The sequence below is a fragment of the Myxocyprinus asiaticus genome, chromosome 24, assembly GCF_019703515.2.
Source record: "Myxocyprinus asiaticus isolate MX2 ecotype Aquarium Trade chromosome 24, UBuf_Myxa_2, whole genome shotgun sequence".
NCBI classification, from domain to species: Eukaryota; Metazoa; Chordata; class Actinopteri; order Cypriniformes; family Catostomidae; genus Myxocyprinus; species Myxocyprinus asiaticus.
The window spans coordinates 8873019-8890849 of NC_059367.1; the positions used below are offsets into that span (position 1 = coordinate 8873019).

Genomic DNA, 17831 nt, shown 5'->3' on the forward strand with positions numbered 1-17831 from the left:
ATCTCTGATCTTGACCTCAGTTTGTCAGACTTGATGATAAATTGTCTGGCTTGATCTTAACTAAAACAGGAGCTCCACAGGGCACGGTTTTATCCCCTTTTGTATTTACACTACACTGCTGATTGTAGGCATAGTCAGGTGTCTTGTCAAATCCAAAAGTTTTCAGATGATACTGCCCTAGTGGGTCTACTTAATCAAGGTAATGACCTGGCCTACAAAAGAGAGGTTGAATTATTTGTCAACTGGTGTGATGCAAATTTTGTCAAATTGAATGTTGGGAAGACTGAGTTAATTATTGATTTTAGAAGAAAGAAAGAGGAGATCTTCCAAGTGATAATTAAGGGTCAGCAGATAGAGATCGTCCAGTCTTATAAATATCTTGGTGTCTATCTGGACAGTAAATTAAACTGGAAAAAGAACAGTGATGTTGTATTCAAGAAGGCACAAGTAAGACTATTCTTCTTGAGGAAGCTTAGATCCTTTGATATTAGCAAGAAGCTTCATGTTTTTTTTTATCAGGGAATCTTAGCTTGTGTCCTCTTCTATGCTGTGCTCTGTTGGGGGGGGGGTAGCATCACTGCAGATTATAAAAATAGGATCAATAAGATGATTAGGAAGGCTGGCTTGGTGATTGGCCTTACACCAGGCTTGAGGTAACTGTAGAAAAGAGAACAAGTGCCAAATTAAAAATGTTTTTTTTTGAAGGTCATCCATTACACAGTGTTTTAATGGACTTAAAAGCTCATTTAGTGAGCAACTAGTGATGCCTCAGTGTACTACTGAACGACTTAGTAGGTCTTTTGTCCCAACAGTGGTCAGATTTTTCAGTGAACACTGGTAGATATGGTATAGATCTATAGCATCTTCAGCTGATAATCATGTCTCAGTTGTCATTTTATGGCTTTTTTTTTTTTATTCATTTTTTGATATCTGTGAATGCAGTGTCTATATTGTTTGCTGTTTGTATATGTATGAGTTGAACTGGTGGCAAATTAGTTTCCCCCACTGGGATTAATAAAGCTGTCAATCAGTCACATACTCGGGACGCATAATACAGGTGCCCAAAAAGTATTTGGACATTTAAGCTTTGCGTTTGCTTTGTTTTTTTGCTCACCATTACATCTTGCACATGATCAAGTGTTCTAGCCATGTGAATGCATCTCAAGTATGCACTCTTCAACAGCTTTGTGATGCTCTTTAGTGCAGTCCATTCCAGGCATGTGGGCAAATGACGCACAGTTGCAAAATTGGGCTGCATGCGCATAATCCGGTCTTTCAAATAATATTGTTGTTTTCTTAGTTAGGAGCTGTGTGAGATGATTCAGCTACTCAAACTTCAGTTGAACAATGTTGTTGTATTTTTAGGGAGGATCCTCAAAACAGACCGGCCAAGACGTCTGTAACGTCCTCTCCTTACAAAACTTCAGAGAAGCCACCACCAGCCCATGAGGAGAGAGTAGAGCCACAGGAAGAAGAACCGCTACCACCACCACCAACACCACGTAGGAAAATATTTCTGTACAACTCCTATAGTTTGATATTAGAAAGGGTGTGAAGGAAGTGTCGCCCTTTAGTTAAAACCAAGATCTTGACAAGCCTGAAAAATATATATATATTTTTTTGTGTGTGTGATTTCAATACAAGTGGAATGTATTGTTGATTAAAATACTGGATTGAAGTAAGGACAAAAAACATTTATTTTAAATAAATAGCAATGCAAAATACAGTTTCATGGCTTGTAATAAATATTAATGGCTTATATATTTTCTCAGTTAATTTTGAACCCGGTGTGTTCGCAGTTGTTTTCGGTAAATTATTTTATTTTCACTGTACAGCAGCAATAAAGACGACACCCAAGATCCTGCTCAGACCCAGCCCAGAGGACGAGGCCATTTACGGGTGAGTGTCTGCTGTGAATAACCCACAGGTTCAGTTCTCCTCAGACATGATCTTATCCACTGAACTAACATCTTATCCACTAACTAAACCTGAGGACTCTCTAATGGCTGAGTTTTGCTATGTGGACAGAGATGAAGTTCGGTCATCACACACACACTCCCTAAAGACTATAGCTTTTGTAACCACCACTTCAAAGCATCAGTGTGCACTGCACATGTTCTATATATCTATATCTATCTGCTCTTTAAAGGAATAGTTCACCCAAAAATTTATATTCTGTAATTATTTACTCATGTCGTTCCAAACCCCCATGCTATTATTTTTCTGTAAAACACAATAGAAGATAGTGAGGAATCTTTACGCAGCTCTTTTCCATGCAACGTACTAGTGACTACATTGGTCATGGAAAAAAGCATCATAAAAGCACCATGAACATAGTCCATAAGACTTGTGTGCTATATTCCAAGTCTTCTGAACCCATGCCATAGCCTTGTGTAAGGAACAGACCGAAATTGAAAATGTTACGCACTGATAATCTCTCCTGCTCTCTCATATGCGTTCGAAGTTGAGACGTCACATCAGGTCTGACATCATTGACTCCAAAACGTAATTTGTTCTACCATGTGTCATAACCGAATGCAACAGCCAGTTTGAATCTTGAGAATGAGATTTGAGAACCACTGTGGAGGGGGAAGATTTTCAGTGAATAACAGCTTAAATTTAAGTCTGTTCCTCACACAAATCTACCGTATGGCTTCAAATCACTTGGAATACAGTGTGCAGGTCGTATTGACTACTTTAATGGTTCTCAGTCCCAATTACTTGTACATTTTAATTTTTAGGGTGAGCTATTCCTTTAAACTCTCACAGTGCCAGAAGAGAGCAAGAGAAGACTAAGCCTAGAAAATGAGAGCGATATAAGGAGAGAGGTGGGGGGTCATCTGCATCACAGCCTCTGTACAACTCTGCACTCCCTCTCTCCTTCTGTCTCTTTCTCTAAATCACCTCTCCGTCAGTCTCTTCCATATTCATGAGGAAAAGGCAGTCTGCTGCTGCTGGTATTTACCGGGAGCCTGTAAGCACTTGCTTACAGGGCTGCTTTGCTTTAAGACCACAGCTCCTGTGTGTTTATACCCATTTCCTCTTAGAATACAGGAAGAGAGATCCAGTTCAGTGGCACAGCAAACCATGACTGCATTTGGATTTTGGTGGGGATTTTGGAAAGAATGAATCGATTAGGGACTGAAACAATTGACTATTTTTGTGAAACAGTATTTAGGCCTGCAGCATGTTTTAATTGAATCTTAGACCAAAGTCATTCTATGAAACAGGCCTTTTCCATTTTGAAAAGGTAATTTTTAAAGTTCATTTCGATCATATGCTATCTTAAACTAAATTAATATTAAAATTAATAATATAAAATTAATATTTTGGGGCATTCTGAATTTGTGACCGGGTAATGTGACTGGGTGAAACATTTTAGAATCAAAATGGGTGCTGCTTTCCCTGTTATCAAGGCTATGGCCTCCTATCATTAGCATTAAAGAGTCAGCAATAAAGACTTTTCTGTTAATAGTGCACACAATTAAGTATTAAATATAAATTAAATTAATTTAAAATAGAGATAAAAAATGTACATTTAAAATTATTAAATTGAGTTAAAAAATATTTAAAGATTAAATTATTAGGTTTTTTTTTTTTTTGTGGTCTATTTTATGTAACGGGGTGGGTATGTTATGTTTGATTAAACTGTGCCAAGTGTGAAAACTGTTAAACAAGAGTAGAACTTGCCAACTTTTAAACTTGGCTCCTCTGAAGACTCTAAATGCAGTTCACTAATATTTTGTAGTAAATACTGTAAGTGGTGTGACAGGGTAATCAAAATTCCCAGACACAGATACTTTAAATTATCTAAGTTAGATGTTTGTAAATACCTCAATTTTTTTTCTCTCTCTCAGGCCCAACACAGTAATGGTGAGCTTTCAGAAAGGAGAGAGTGTTGGACTGAGGCTGGCGGGAGGGAATGATGTGGGAATATTTATAGCAGGAGTGCAGGAGGGCAGTCCAGCTGAAGAAGAGGGTCTCTGTGTGGGGGATCAGATCATGAAGGTAAAACAGCAGCAGTCCTGATGACCTTAGCTGAAATTTCTTACTAATGCTCTCACGATTTTGGTGCCTTCTTTTTTTGACACATGTACAGTCGAGCATATACCATTAATTGGCATAATATTGTTGTCATATTCATTTAGTTTTAAGAAAGTGCCAGCCATTGCACAATACTTAAGTGGTCGAATTCTGCACTTCAGTAGCTTTTTTTTTAATAAATTGTAAAATATAAAGACAAACAAACAAAAACACAAACGAACACAGCCAGGAACAATAGGATACATATCTTCCATGGATTTGCATTAGTGAAACATTAGGTATGGGTATAACATTAGTACACATCTCACATCAGTAACATCAAGTACGTTGTTAAAAAAAAAGTTGCTAGGCATATAGCCCATTCTTCACCTCCTAATCTAATTAGAAACATACCTAATCCATTGTCCTAATCCCACTGTTTATCAAAAGTCCCACCTTGCGTTCTCAATTTAAATGTTAGTCTTTTCATGTTATACATTCTTTAACACCTATTGAAGCCAACAATGAGTAATTGCTTTTTTTAGCCGCCACCAATTAATATGGAGTGGTGGTGTAGTGGACTAAAGCACTGAACTGGTAAGCAAAAGGTTGTTGGTTCAATCCCCACAGCCACCACCATTGTGTCCTTGAGCAAGGCACTTAACTCCAGGTTGCTCCAGGGGGATTGTCCCTGTAATAAGGGCACTGTAAGTTGCTTTGGATAAAAGTGTCTGCCAAATGCGTAAATGTAAATGTAATATCCTTAGTAGATACTTCTCTGCTTCTAACTGATTCGGGTCCCCACCCCATTCGGTCTCTGCATCCAGGCTAAGAAGGACGGCACTAATTTTGTTTCGAGTTGTATGGCTCATTACGTGAAGCGTACGTCTTACATGATCTTGAGTCTGTCTATTTTGGAGTATACAGAGTGGGAGGCCGAATAGTACATGTACTGTTTCCCTGTGGGGATTAAGTCCCTCCAGTCATCAATTAACCCTAACTCTCTTAGCAATTTCTGCACCATTAAGGCCTGTGGGGCTACCCTCTTTATAGCTTTTGTGTTTGTCACATACAGTTTGGGCTGAAGATGAATAGTTAGATCTCCACCACATATCAGAGTTCCATGTGTTTCATAAGCAATCATTTGGAATATTTTTCTTTAAAAAAAAAAAAAAGATCACTCCCTGGTGGTACGTAAATGTTAATTAAAGTTACTTTATGATCTAATTTACTCTTGACCATTATACATCTGCCTTCTTTATCTCTAACTTCAGACATATATTCAAAATGTTGTGAGTTTGAAATTAAGTGATGAGAAGAAAAATACAGTTTCTAAAACCCAACTTTTTTAAAGTGAGTTTCTTGCCAAAAAATAATGTTTGGTCTCTCCCTTTTTATCTTTGCTATAGCTTTACTCCTTTTCACCACATTATGAAACCCATTAACATTGAGGTACATCACCTTATATTCCTGATAATGCATGAACTTTCTTTTAAACATTAACAAAATGTACCCTTGGTAACTAGAACACTGACATTTAAAACTAACACAATATTTAAACTATATATCATGAAAAACAGAATAACAACATGAAACATGTATTTCCACTGTAAAGGTTATACTTGCACACTCAACAATAGAGGGGAAGTCCTCGCATAAATCGAGGGCCTTTCTGCCCGCACGGAAAATGGCAAGAAAATAACTTATTAATTTACCCTAAGTAATTGGACCCATTATGTCGGTCTCTGTCCGTACATTTTAAGTGGGTGGTTTATTGACAAAATACATTTTAAGGCAAGAAGGGCGACTTACAGGGATCAATAGAAAACATGAATATTAGGAATCATGTGTTCAGACTAAGTTAACAAAATTTAGTCCATTGATTCTTTGCAATTAGAGTCTGTTAATTTAGAGTCAAATACCCTGTAATACCTTTTATAATTATGTATTCAAGATGACCCACTGGCTTTTGTTTGACCAGGAACATGCTGATAACTCTGCAGTTTGTCACGTATCTGTACCTGACAACTCACCGCTGTTTTCCAACTCAGACTCTGCCAAAGAGGTCCTTTATTCACTGGACTAATTTGCTCGAGTGGGTCAATTGCGAATCCCTCCTTCCCCAGCTCTCTAGCCGCTTCTGTCGCACTGTTGTAGACTTTAATCCCTCTGTCCAAGAACACTTTCAGTTTAGTCGGGTATAGTGTTTGGAATTGTATTTTATTGTTCTTGAGAACTCTCTTGATCTCACCGTACTCTTTCCTGTGCTGAAGGATTTCTGTAGCGTAGTCATGATCAAAGAAAATCCTCCGGCCCCAGCAGTGTACTACTGTCTTACTCCAAGCAGCCCGTAGAACCATCTCCTTTACCCGATACTCCAGAAAGCAGATCACCAGTGATCTATGCTGCACTTCATCACTTGGTTTAGGGACAAGTACACTGAATTCTTTGTATCTGGAGGTTAATGTCCTGTAGGGTATCCAGTTCTGATTTGATTAAGTCCGTCACAAATTCAGTCACATTCTTTCTCTCGCCGTTGGGATGGTATTGCGCAGGTGATGAGCGGTGCATGGTTTCCTCCAGATATGACACTTGGAACTGAGGCCAAACAGTTCAGTCTTTGTTTCATCAGACCAGAGAATCTTGTTTCTTACAGTCCTTTAGGTGCTTTTTTTATGTGTCTTGCACTGATGAGAGGCTTCCTTATGGCCACTCTGCCATAAATCCCAGATTGGTGGAGTGTTGCAGTGATGGTTGTCCTGAAGTTTCTCCCAACTCCACACATGATCTCTGGAGCTCAACCAGATTGACCATCGGGTTCTTGGTCACCTCTCTTACCAAGGCCCTTCTCCCCCAATTGTTCAATTTGGCCGTGCGGCCAGCCCTAGGAAGAGTCCTGGTTGTTCTAACTTCCATTTAAGAATTATGGAGGCCACTGTGTTCTTGGGAACCTTCAATGCAGCCAGATTATTTTGTAGCCTTCCCTAGATCTGTGCTTCAACTCAATCTTGTCTCTGAGATCTGCAGGCAGTTCCTTTGACCTCATGGCTTGGTTTTTGATTTGATATGCATTTTCACCTGTGAGACCTTATATAGACAGGTGTGTGCCTTTCCAAAACATGTCCAATCAATTGAATTTGCCACAGGTGGACTCCAGTCAAAGTGTAGAAACATCTCAAAGATGATCCAGAGAAATGGGATGCACCTGAGCTAAATTTCAAGTGTCATAGCAAAGGCTCTGAATACTTATGTGATGTTTCTTTTAAATAAATTTGCAAAGTTATCAAAAGTCTGGTTTTTGCTTTGTCATTATGGGGTATGGAGTGTAGATTGATGTGGGAAAAAAAAATATTTAAAGCATTTTATCATAAGGCTGCAACACAACAAAATGTGAAAAAAATGAAGGGGTCTGAATACTTCCTGAATGCACTGTATATTATGCTTGATGTTGTCATGTCACAACCATAAGGATTTCTGAATGGCTTTCTTTGCAGCATTGTTTTCAGAAATAATCTGGGTGCAGTAGTTTGTCCAACTAGTTTTATATTTCAAAACAGCAAGGATAATTCTGTTTTCCATTACATGACCATTCTACGACAAGATAATTATTTTTTTACAGTACTTAAAACTTCAGGAATTATGAAAGATATTCTGTAGCCTTTTTCTGCGCGTTAAAAAATGGGAAATTTTGAAACTGCAAAAACAGAATTTTTTAATTTGATATGCATTTGCCACATTTCCTTTTCAACCGTGTGTGTTTTTCTGTCTTTCCCTAAAGGTGAATAACATTGACTTTCGGGGCATTGTGCGAGAAGAGGCTGTGCTGTTCTTACTGGAGATCCCGCGGGGAGAGGTTGTGACAATTCTGGCACAGAATAAAACTGAGGGTGAGAGCAAGAGAAAAAACACACACACATTCAATGCACAAAACTGCCCCTCGCTTTACCTGAGGGAAAACACAAGCCCTGAACCCCCCCCCCCCCCCCCCCACCCCCTCCACAGAGTTGGGATAAAATGCAGCAGGGCCAGTTGGTGCACTTGCACAATTCTTTGGCTTTGTCCTAAACCTAGTAAGCTGACTCACTGTCTACACTACATATGTGGCTGCCTTTAAAGGCAGCATCCTAACCCCATAAGGGACTGATTTGGGAATCTTCATAGGGAGCAACTAGAGACTGAGGTTAGCGTGTTGCTAAACTAATGTTTAATACTTTATTTAACACAAGAAATACATAAAAAAATGCAACTATTGTCTGAAATAATTCATTTCTAATTTAAGTTTTAACAGAGGTGATTGACTCTAAAGCTCTCTCTCTGTATATGTCTTTCCCTCCCCCTATGTACACACACACACACACACAACCTGTAGAGAAGCCCCGGTTTGTTGCTCATCAGTACAAACCAGTTGTGTATTAGTTCTTCTAGGGATTGCCTTGTCAAGTGTGTTCATACACACACACATACTCAAACATGCAAAAATCCTGACCTTCATGTTTGTAAGCCATGCATTGGTGTGTTTTAAAGGTGCTGTAAGCGACTTTAGCCATTCTGGAACGTCCACGAGACTAAAGGCAAAAGTATACTTCGGGTGTGTGCGTTGCTGATCCCTCCGCGCACAGTATGTATGTTTGACCACGCGCCGTCTAGATTTTCTTGACTTGCGCATGTGGTCCTCATCTGTGCGCATCGTCTGCTAAAAGAGTCACAGCGCAGTTGTAGTGCGCATGTTCCTATTCGTTCGCAGTCAGAAAAGTATACTCGCAAAGGCAATGCGGTCAACCAGGCACGAGGCGATCCGGAACATGAAAAACGAAGTATCCCTGGGCCTTAAGCCGTTGAATTAGACACTGCACCTTCTTGCAAAACACTGCCCAAATTCATGAAAAATATTTAAATATAACGGAAAATGTGCAAATTATTGGCTCTTGGTAGATTTTACAGTTGACACAATGAAGAGCTAACCCATTTGTTAATCGGCCAAACATGCTGTTTTTAAGCGACTTGCGCAGTGAACTTTAGGAAATAAGGAGCATTTCAAACTCCTGTTGAACTCTGCCAGTGGATGAAGCTGGTGGCGACAGCACAGAACCCACTAGTGGAGATGATGTGCTGTGAATAGTGGCTGTACGTGTTAGCGACATCCAGTGTCCAGAGTATGAATTTCATAAAATTTCTCCATAGTGGGACAAATTCTGTTTTATTTCTAAAATCTCTCAAGCACCGCATCAGAGCAGTGGGAAGGCCGCAGATGGCCCACGGGCTGGACTTTGGACAACCCTGCTCTAAAGGTTTTCAAACAGGGATCCGATGACCCCCAAAAGGCTTTAGGGAGGTGCAAGGGGTTCCACGGAAAATGTTGGAGAGAAAAAAAAGTGTAAAAACTAAAAATGTTTCCCTTTTTAGGTTTTATACATCTAACGTGGGTGGTTAAAGATACTCTGTCAACTTAATGAAAAGTAAATATTTCACAAATATATTATATTATACAGTGAGGATATTATCACTATAAGGGATCTCTAAACTATGAGCTAGATCTTCATTGGTACAGTCCAGGTAGAGACTTTATGTCCATCCAAAAACTAGTTCCAACCCCCCACAACCAACCCCATCACAAGACATCAGCAGCACTGACCTCTGCTGTCGTCCTATCCTTCCACAGATCTCTCTGCGCTATACTTTTTCTTCTACTGTCATGCCATCCTTCTAACTCTCTCGCTGTTTTTGTCTTTAAGTCTCTCACTCTGTCTCTTCTTGTTGTGGGTGGTTGGATGTCTCATGGGAAAATGAGGTAATTTAATGTGAGCTGAGACAGATGTAGTGTCAGAGCTTTAATCAAGAGGGTAACAGAGCCACTACCGGAAATCTGACCGCAATATGTTTTATCCTTGAATGACCCTCCGTATCCTGATTCAGAATATGAGAGAAAATCAAACTGAAGTTACCTGTCAATTTACAGTTTTAAGCAGTGCACAGAGGAGCCAATGACATAAACCATGGAACTCTTACATCCTAATATACATTTTTAATATGAGTGATGAATTAAATTAAACGTCACCAGATTAAAATTCACAAATGGCAGAAAGTTCAAATGACATTTAAGACAAGAGATAATGTTTGTAACTTAACATTTAAGGAATAGTTCCAAATCTGTATGCTTTTATTTTGTCAGTGGAAAACAAAAGCAGAATTTTTGAAAGATCTTCATTAAGCTCTTTTCCAACAGGACAAAAAATGGCGTGAAGTTAAAATAAAAAATGCTGAATCTGTATGAAAGATTTGTGTGAAGAACAGACCTAAATTTAGGTTGTTTTGGAGTTACCGACTGTAGAGCCGAGGAGGGCGGGGCCGGGCTGGAATGAGACACACCCGGTCCCCAGTCAGCCTGATGGGGCGCGCGAGGGATAAAGGCGGCCAGGGACGACAGTTCGAGAGAGAGAGAGAGAGAAAAAGAAACTCACCGGTTCTCTGATGCGCCGTCGCGTGGTCCTCAATCACTACTCCACCCTCTCAGGCGGACTGCAGCCGCTCCTCCCCGGGCGGACCGGAGTCAGACCTCCGACCCCCAGCGGACAGAACGCCCCTCCGCGTTCCCGGCGTCCCGTGGGGACTCTCCTCCGCCCCTGGCAGCGGCCCTACCACTCCAGGCAGTCGGGGAGTCGCTTCCCTCCTCCCCCCCGCGGACGGCGGTCTTCTCTCGACCCCTCCGCGTTCCCGGGGGACGGCAGGGCACTCCTCCGCCCCCGGCAGCGGCTCCCTCACTCCAGGCGGTCGGGGAGTCCCGTCCCCACTCGCCTCGCGGACGGCGGCCGTTCCCCGCGTCCGGGTGGTCGGGCTACTCCGTCGGACGGCAGCGGCGCTCCCCTGGGTGGACGGCAGTGTCGAGGACCCTGCGACGGGAATCCCTCCTCCTTCCCAGGTTTCGGCACCAGTGTAAGGGGGTTTAGTGGAAAGGAGGCGGCGAGAACCGGCTTGACAACTTAACAATTTATTAACCAAAAAACACAACTGAAAACACACAGTACAGCTGCCTGCAATTCTCTCTCTCTCTCTCGAACTGTCGTCCCCGGCCGCCTTTATCCCTCGCGCGCCCCATCAGGCTGATTGGGGACCGGGTGTGTCTCATTCCAGCCCGGCCCCGCCCTCCTCGGCTCTACACTGACCCCTAAATGGCACATAAAAAAAATGTGGTTGGTCATTTTGTATGTTGGTCTTTTCCTGTCCAAGTGGGTGGTTTGTGACCAGAATAAGATGCAAAATAGACAAGACTTTGGTGGTGAGTCCAAAAAACCCCAGTGTTTTACATGACTTACATTTACACATTTGGCAGATGCTTTAAAAGCAATTTACAATGCATTTAAGGTGTGTATATATATATTTCATTTATCAGAATGCTTATAACATAACATAGTGCCATGCCCTACCAGTTGAGCTACAAGAGCATACTACTCTAGTTTACAAACTTATGCTGCTAAATATCTCAAAGACATGTTTGTGAGCTTAAGTCTCTGTGTTGTGCCCTAGTTTATGAAGAAATCTTGTTGTCCGGTCGAGGGGACTCGTTTTTCATCCGCACCCATTTCGAGTTCGAGAAGGAGCTGCCTCAGGGTCTAGCCTTCTCCCGAGGGGAGATTTTCAAAGTGGTGGACACCTTATATGACGGCAAGTTGGGAAACTGGCTGGCCATCCGCTTGGGGAAAGACAACAAGCTGCTGGAAAAGGGCATTATTCCCAACAAGAGCAGGTAAGAAAGGAGAAGAGCAGACAGTCTTTGTTTGGGTGTGATGAATTACCTTTGATGATTTGTCTTTTTGGGAGGTTCACTCTTGTGAATGCAACTTCAGCATAGCTATTTGGGAAGGATTGGTTTTCTGAACAGCATTAGAGTTACAATTCTTAGTATAGTATGTCTGTCAGTTCATGTACTGATTCAGACGGGATTGGAATGTTACGGAAAGTCAGTAAACAGGATAAACAAGACTTATTTATGTGATTAATTATGTAAACATAACATGTTTAGGCTTTCAAGCAAGAGCGCATCTTTAGCAGATATGTTTGCAGAAAGTGATAAATGGCTGTATAGGAGAGGTTGTGTGGAAAGACCTTATGGAAGTGGTTTGTGTGTGTATTATGCTAATTAACGCTCCTCATTTACTGTAGAATAATCTGGTTTCATCAAAATTAGAATAAAGGAAAAACTAATTGTGCATGCACACCTGTTGTGAATTTGGCAAAAAAAAAATCCTTTTCTGTGCGCACAAGTACGTAACTAGTAAGCAATTAGTAGTGAATGAGACCCAGTTTCCGTAATTATTTTTTTTCTTCTCTTTTATTTCCATGGCTTAACTCTTGGTCCTATGCTGATCAGAGCGGAGCAGATGGCTAATGTCCAGAACACACATAAAGGCTCAGGAAGTGACAGGGCTGACTTCTGGAGGCTGCGCGGTCAAAGGGCCGCCAAGAAGAAAGACATAAGGAAGAGCCGAGAGGAGAGTTCTGTGGCCGTCTCCACCCGATTCCCCGCTTACGAGAGGGTGTTGCTCAGAGAAGGTGGGATTTACTAACCAAAAAACTGTGAGCCAAAATTCTTTATCTAGCATGTTTACATTAACTAACAATAAAAAAGAAAGAAAGAAAAACAGACGGAATACAAGAATGTGACCTTTGTGAACTACCTCGGACAGATTATTGGTCAAATGGATTGCTGTGGACTGTAGGCCATGTAATTAGATTTTTTGTATTTATTTTTTATCGATTGACAGCCCTAATTTTTATATTAATTCTATATGGTATTCTATACAGTATATACACTGATCAGCCACAACATTAAAACCATTGACAGGTGAAGTGAATAACATTTTAATTATCTCGTTACAATGACGCCTGCCAAGGGGTGGGATATATTAGGCAGCAAGTGAACAGTCAGTTATTGAATTTCATGTGTTGGAAGCTTGAAAAATGGGCAAGCGTAAGGATCTGAGTGACTTTGACAAGGGCCAAATTGTGATGGCTAGACGACTGGGTCAGAGCATCTCCGAAACGGCAGGTCTTGTGGGGTGTTCCCAGTATGCAGTGGTTAGTACCTACCAAAAGTGGTCCAAGGAAGGATAACCGGTGAACCAGCAACAGGGTCATGGGCGCCCAAGGCTCACTGATGCGCGTGGGAAGCGAAGGCTAGCCCGTCTGGTCCAATCCCACAGAAGAGCTACTGTAGCTCAAATTGCTGAAAAACTTAATGCTGGCCATGATAGAAAGGTGTCAGAACACATGACCAGTCAGATGCACTATGGGAAGAAGGCAAGCCGGCAGAGGCAGTGTGATGCTCTGGGCAATGTTCTGCTGAGAAACCTTGGGTCCTGGCATTCATGTGGATGCTACTTTGACACGTACCATCTACCTAAAGATTGTTGCAGACCACGTGCACCCCTCATGGCAATGGTATTCTGATGGCAGTGGCCTTTTTCAGCAGGAAAATGCACCCTGCCACATGCAAAAATTGTTCAGGAATGCTTTGAGGTACAAGACAAAGAGTTCAAGGTGTTGACTTGGCCTCCAAATTCCCCAGATCTCAATCCGATTGAGCATCTATGGGATGTGCTGGACCAACAAGTCCGATCCATGGAGGCCCTACCTCGTAACTCACAGAACTTAAAGGATCTTCTGCTAACGTCTTGGTGCCAGAAACCACAGGACACCTTCAGAGGTCTTGTGGAGTCCATGCTTTAGTGCTGTCGCAGTTAACGCATTAATAACATGTTAACGCAAAATTTTCTTTAACGGCACTAATTTGTTTAACGCCGTTAACGTGTAATATGGCCTTTTTTAACAAACTGTAGTTCATGAGAAGCGAGTCAATTTGCGTAAACGCCGCTAATGTCAAATGCATTGACTGTCGGGAAAATAGATGGTGGGAGACATTATGCTGATACCTGCATGAAGCATTTGATCAATGTAGCACAGCAGTAGAACATGCCCGCAAAGCACAGATAGAGCTTGGAACTTTGTAACATGATTGCAGTGGCAAGACAGCTGCCCTTTAAACACCTGCCTTGCACTGCGAGGTGCAGAACGAAAGTTGCGCGGTGCGAGTACGAAATGAAAGTGAGCGTGAGGCAATCGTCTGTGATCCGCAACTGCTATAACGTATAATGTGCCAGTAAAGGCAGCCGGTGGAGTTTCTATGCTAACTGCGTAATATGCATATAGGGAGCACAGCGGCGGTACTGATTACCAACTAACGGAAACCCTGCTGCTGTCTCCAAGGTTCTGTCAGAGTGTCTCTGTTTGATAGTGCACTAGACTAGCCAATGCAGAAGTTGGAGTCATTGCTGGAACCCTGCAGGTAATCTAAACTGTCATTAACCCATTTAATCCTACCAGTTACAATTGTGACCAGGGTCTAAAAGGAGTTGTTGATGTATTTTACACAGAGTTGTCAATTGTAAATGACAGTGCAGATTTTTTGCATGAATGGTACAAATAGTCACATGACCAGAGCTATTTAATTCCACTGTGCTCCTGGAAAGATTGTGTCAAAACTCCATAAAAAGAAGCGAATAAATCATATCATAATACACTTACTACTACCATATTTTGTACATAATTTGAACTGAGTTGTGTTGTTCATTTTCTGTTGTTCAGCTCTGTTAGTGGGGTAGGTTTTGTGTGGATGACTGAAAAATACATCTGGATGAAGCATATTTTGTCCACTCATATTTATAATGATATTGCGATTAATCACGATTAACTACAAAACATTATGCGATTAATCGCGATTAAATATTTTAATTGTTTGACAGCCCTAATATATATCCATATTTATATATATATATGTGTGTGTGTGTGTGTGTGTGTGTGTGTGTGTGTGTGTGTGTGTGTGTGTGTGTATGTATATATATATATATATATATATATATATATATATATATATATATATATATATATATATATATATATATATATATATATACACACACACACACACACACACACACTGGTGTGAAAAAGTGTTTGCCCCCTTCCTGATTTCTTATTTTTTTGCATGTTTGTCACACTTAAATGTTTCAGATCATCAAACAAGTTTAAATATTAGTCAAAGATAACACAAGTAAACACAACATGCAGTTTTTAAATGAAGGTTGTTATTATTAAGGGAAAACAAAATCCAAACCTACATGGCCCTGTGTGAAAAGTATTTGCCCCACCTGTTAAAACATAACTGTGGTTTATCACACCTGAGCTCAATTTCTCTAGCCACACTCAGGCCTGATTACTGCCACACCTGTTCTCAATCAAGAAATCACTTAAATAGGACAAAGTGAAGTAGACCAAAAGATCTTCAAAAGCTAGACATCATGCCGAGATCCAAAGAAATTCAGGAACAAATGAGAAAGTAATTGAGATCTATCAGTCTGGAAAAGGTTATAAAGCCATTTCTAAAGCTTTGGGACTCCAGAGAACCACAGTGAGAGCCATTATCCACAAATGGCGAAAACATGGAACAGTGGTGAACCTTCCCAGGAGTGGCCGGCCGACCAAAATTACCCCAAGAGCGCAGCGACAACTCATCCAAGAGGTCACAAAAGACCCCACAACAACATCCAAAGAACTGCAGGCCTCACTTGCCTCAGTTAAGGTCAGTGTTCATGACTCCACCATAAGAAAGAGACTGGGCAAAAATGGCCTGCATGGCAGAGTTCCAAGACGAAAACCACTGCTGAGCAAAAAGAACATTAAGGCTCGTCTCATTTTTGCCAGAAAACATCTTGATGATCCCCAAGACTTTTGGGGAAAATACTCAGTGGACTGACGAGACAAAAGTTGACTTTTTGGAAGGTGTGTGTCCCATTACATCTGGCGTAAAAGTAACACAGCATTTCAGAAAAAGAACATCGTACCAACAGTAAAATATGGTGGTGGTAGTGTGATGGTCTGGGGCCGTTTTGCTGCTTCAGGACTTGGAAGACTTTCTGTGATAAATGGAACCATGAATTCTGCTGTCTACCAAAAAATCCTGAAGGAGAATGTCCGGCCATCTGTTCGTGACCTCAAGCTGAAGCGAACTTGGGTTCTGCAGCAGGACAATGATCCAAAACACACCAGCAAGTCCACCTCTGAATGGCTGAAGAAAAACAAAATGAAGACTTTGGAGTGGCCTAGTCAAAGTCCTGACCTGAATCCTATTGAGATGCTGTGGCATGACCTTAAAAAGGCAGTTCATGCTCAAACCCTCCAGTGTGGCTGAATTACAACAATTCTGCAAAAATGAGTGGGCCAAAATTCCTCCGCAGGGCTGTAAAAGACTCATTGCAAGTTATCGCAAACGCTTGATTGCAGTTGTTGCTGCTAAGGGTGGCCCAACCAGTTATTAGGTTTAGGGGGCAGTCACTTTTTCACACAGGGCCATGTAGGTTTGGATTTTGTTTTCCCTTAATAATAACAACCTTCATTTAAAAACTGCATTTTGTGTTTACTTGTGTTATCTTTGACTAACATTTAAACTTGTTTGATGATCTGAAACATTTAAGTGTGACAAACATGCAAAAAAAATAAGAAATCAGGAAGGGGGCAAACACTTTTTCACACCACTGTGTGTATATAATATATATATATTAGAGCTGTAGAAATTAACGCGTTAACACATGCAATTAATTTAAAATATTTAACACGTTTTCTTAATCACGATTAACAAATTTTCCTAGCTTCACATAAGATTCTGACATTTTATTCAGCTCCGTGTGAGTGCTGAACACTGGTTGGAATAGGGAGGAACCTTTGTGCTGTGGTCAGGGTCATTACATTGACACACACAACAGAGATTCCGTGTCAATGATTAAGTGATGCAGAAAGGACCTCTAACTAATTTTTGTACAAAACAAACCCAGATGGATCTTGTGATAAGCCGCATTCATACGACCCGCTGGAGTAAAGCATCAGCATTTCCCCGGCATCACGTTCCAGACATATCAGATGAAGGATCTTTTCCTGGGCTGTGTTTCCCAAAAGCATCGTAAGCTTAAGTTGATTGTAGAGACCATTGGCACCAAGGGTTTCTACAATCTACTTAGCTTTACGATGCTTTTGGGAAACGCAGCCTTGGAGAGTGCCAGCGCTAAAAGCAAAACAAGACGTTCTCTGCAAGCGCTTTTCATGTGGAGTTCAAAGCAGCAATTCATGTAAATGAGGCTTCACGTTTGCTGTAGCAAAGTGGATAGCCACTATTAATATAGTGGAGGATTAGGGTTTAAGAGATTTAATGCCCATTGCAATGGAAACATAAACTGTGAGGACAAGATATTTAAATTAGTCAACCTCCCACTTAGACTTTGGGATTAGTTTAATGTCACTTGAATTGGTGCAATTTTTAGTGCTTTTCCATCTTTATGCTGTGGAATGCTTTGTTTGGAAAATGTTAAAACTTTGTTACATATTGTTTTGCTTTCTTTTCTAATAAGAACTAAATGCATTTTAACAAGAAAATAAGTCTATATAGAGTCAAATTTCAACACTTTCCAAATCTGAAATGAAAAACCATGTGATTCATTTGTGAATTTTAATCTGGTGTCGTTTAAATATTTTAATCGACTAATAGCACTATATATATATATATATATATATATATATATATATATATATATATATATATATATAGTATATATGAAACTATGGTAATGCGAATTAATATTTTACACAAGTATATGACTCAAAACCCCTAATATGCATGACTCAAGTGTTTTCAGTTTGTAGGGAGCAGTGAACACTGCGTAGGGACCCTGTGAATTGGAACACAGGTAGACAAAAAGAAAGTATAA

The 17831-nt window shown here is 40.7% G+C and overlaps 1 protein-coding gene across 6 annotated transcripts in view; it reads left to right on the top strand.

Moving 5' to 3' along the window:
- Positions 1–17831, top strand: part of LOC127414706 (tight junction protein ZO-2-like) — a 107841-nt gene that overhangs the window by 71379 nt on the left and 18631 nt on the right. For 5 of the 6 annotated variants that reach the window (XM_051652898.1, XM_051652901.1, XM_051652903.1 and 2 more), the window contains exons 9-14: positions 1366–1502; positions 1836–1899; positions 3858–4008; positions 7802–7910; positions 11545–11764; positions 12389–12570. In XM_051652898.1, the coding sequence (XP_051508858.1) occupies positions 1366–1502; positions 1836–1899; positions 3858–4008; positions 7802–7910; positions 11545–11764; positions 12389–12570 (863 nt within the window). The remainder of the gene's footprint in view (positions 1–1365; positions 1503–1835; positions 1900–3857; positions 4009–7801; positions 7911–11544; positions 11765–12388; positions 12571–17831) is intronic. The other variant, XM_051652900.1, reaches the window with a different exon arrangement.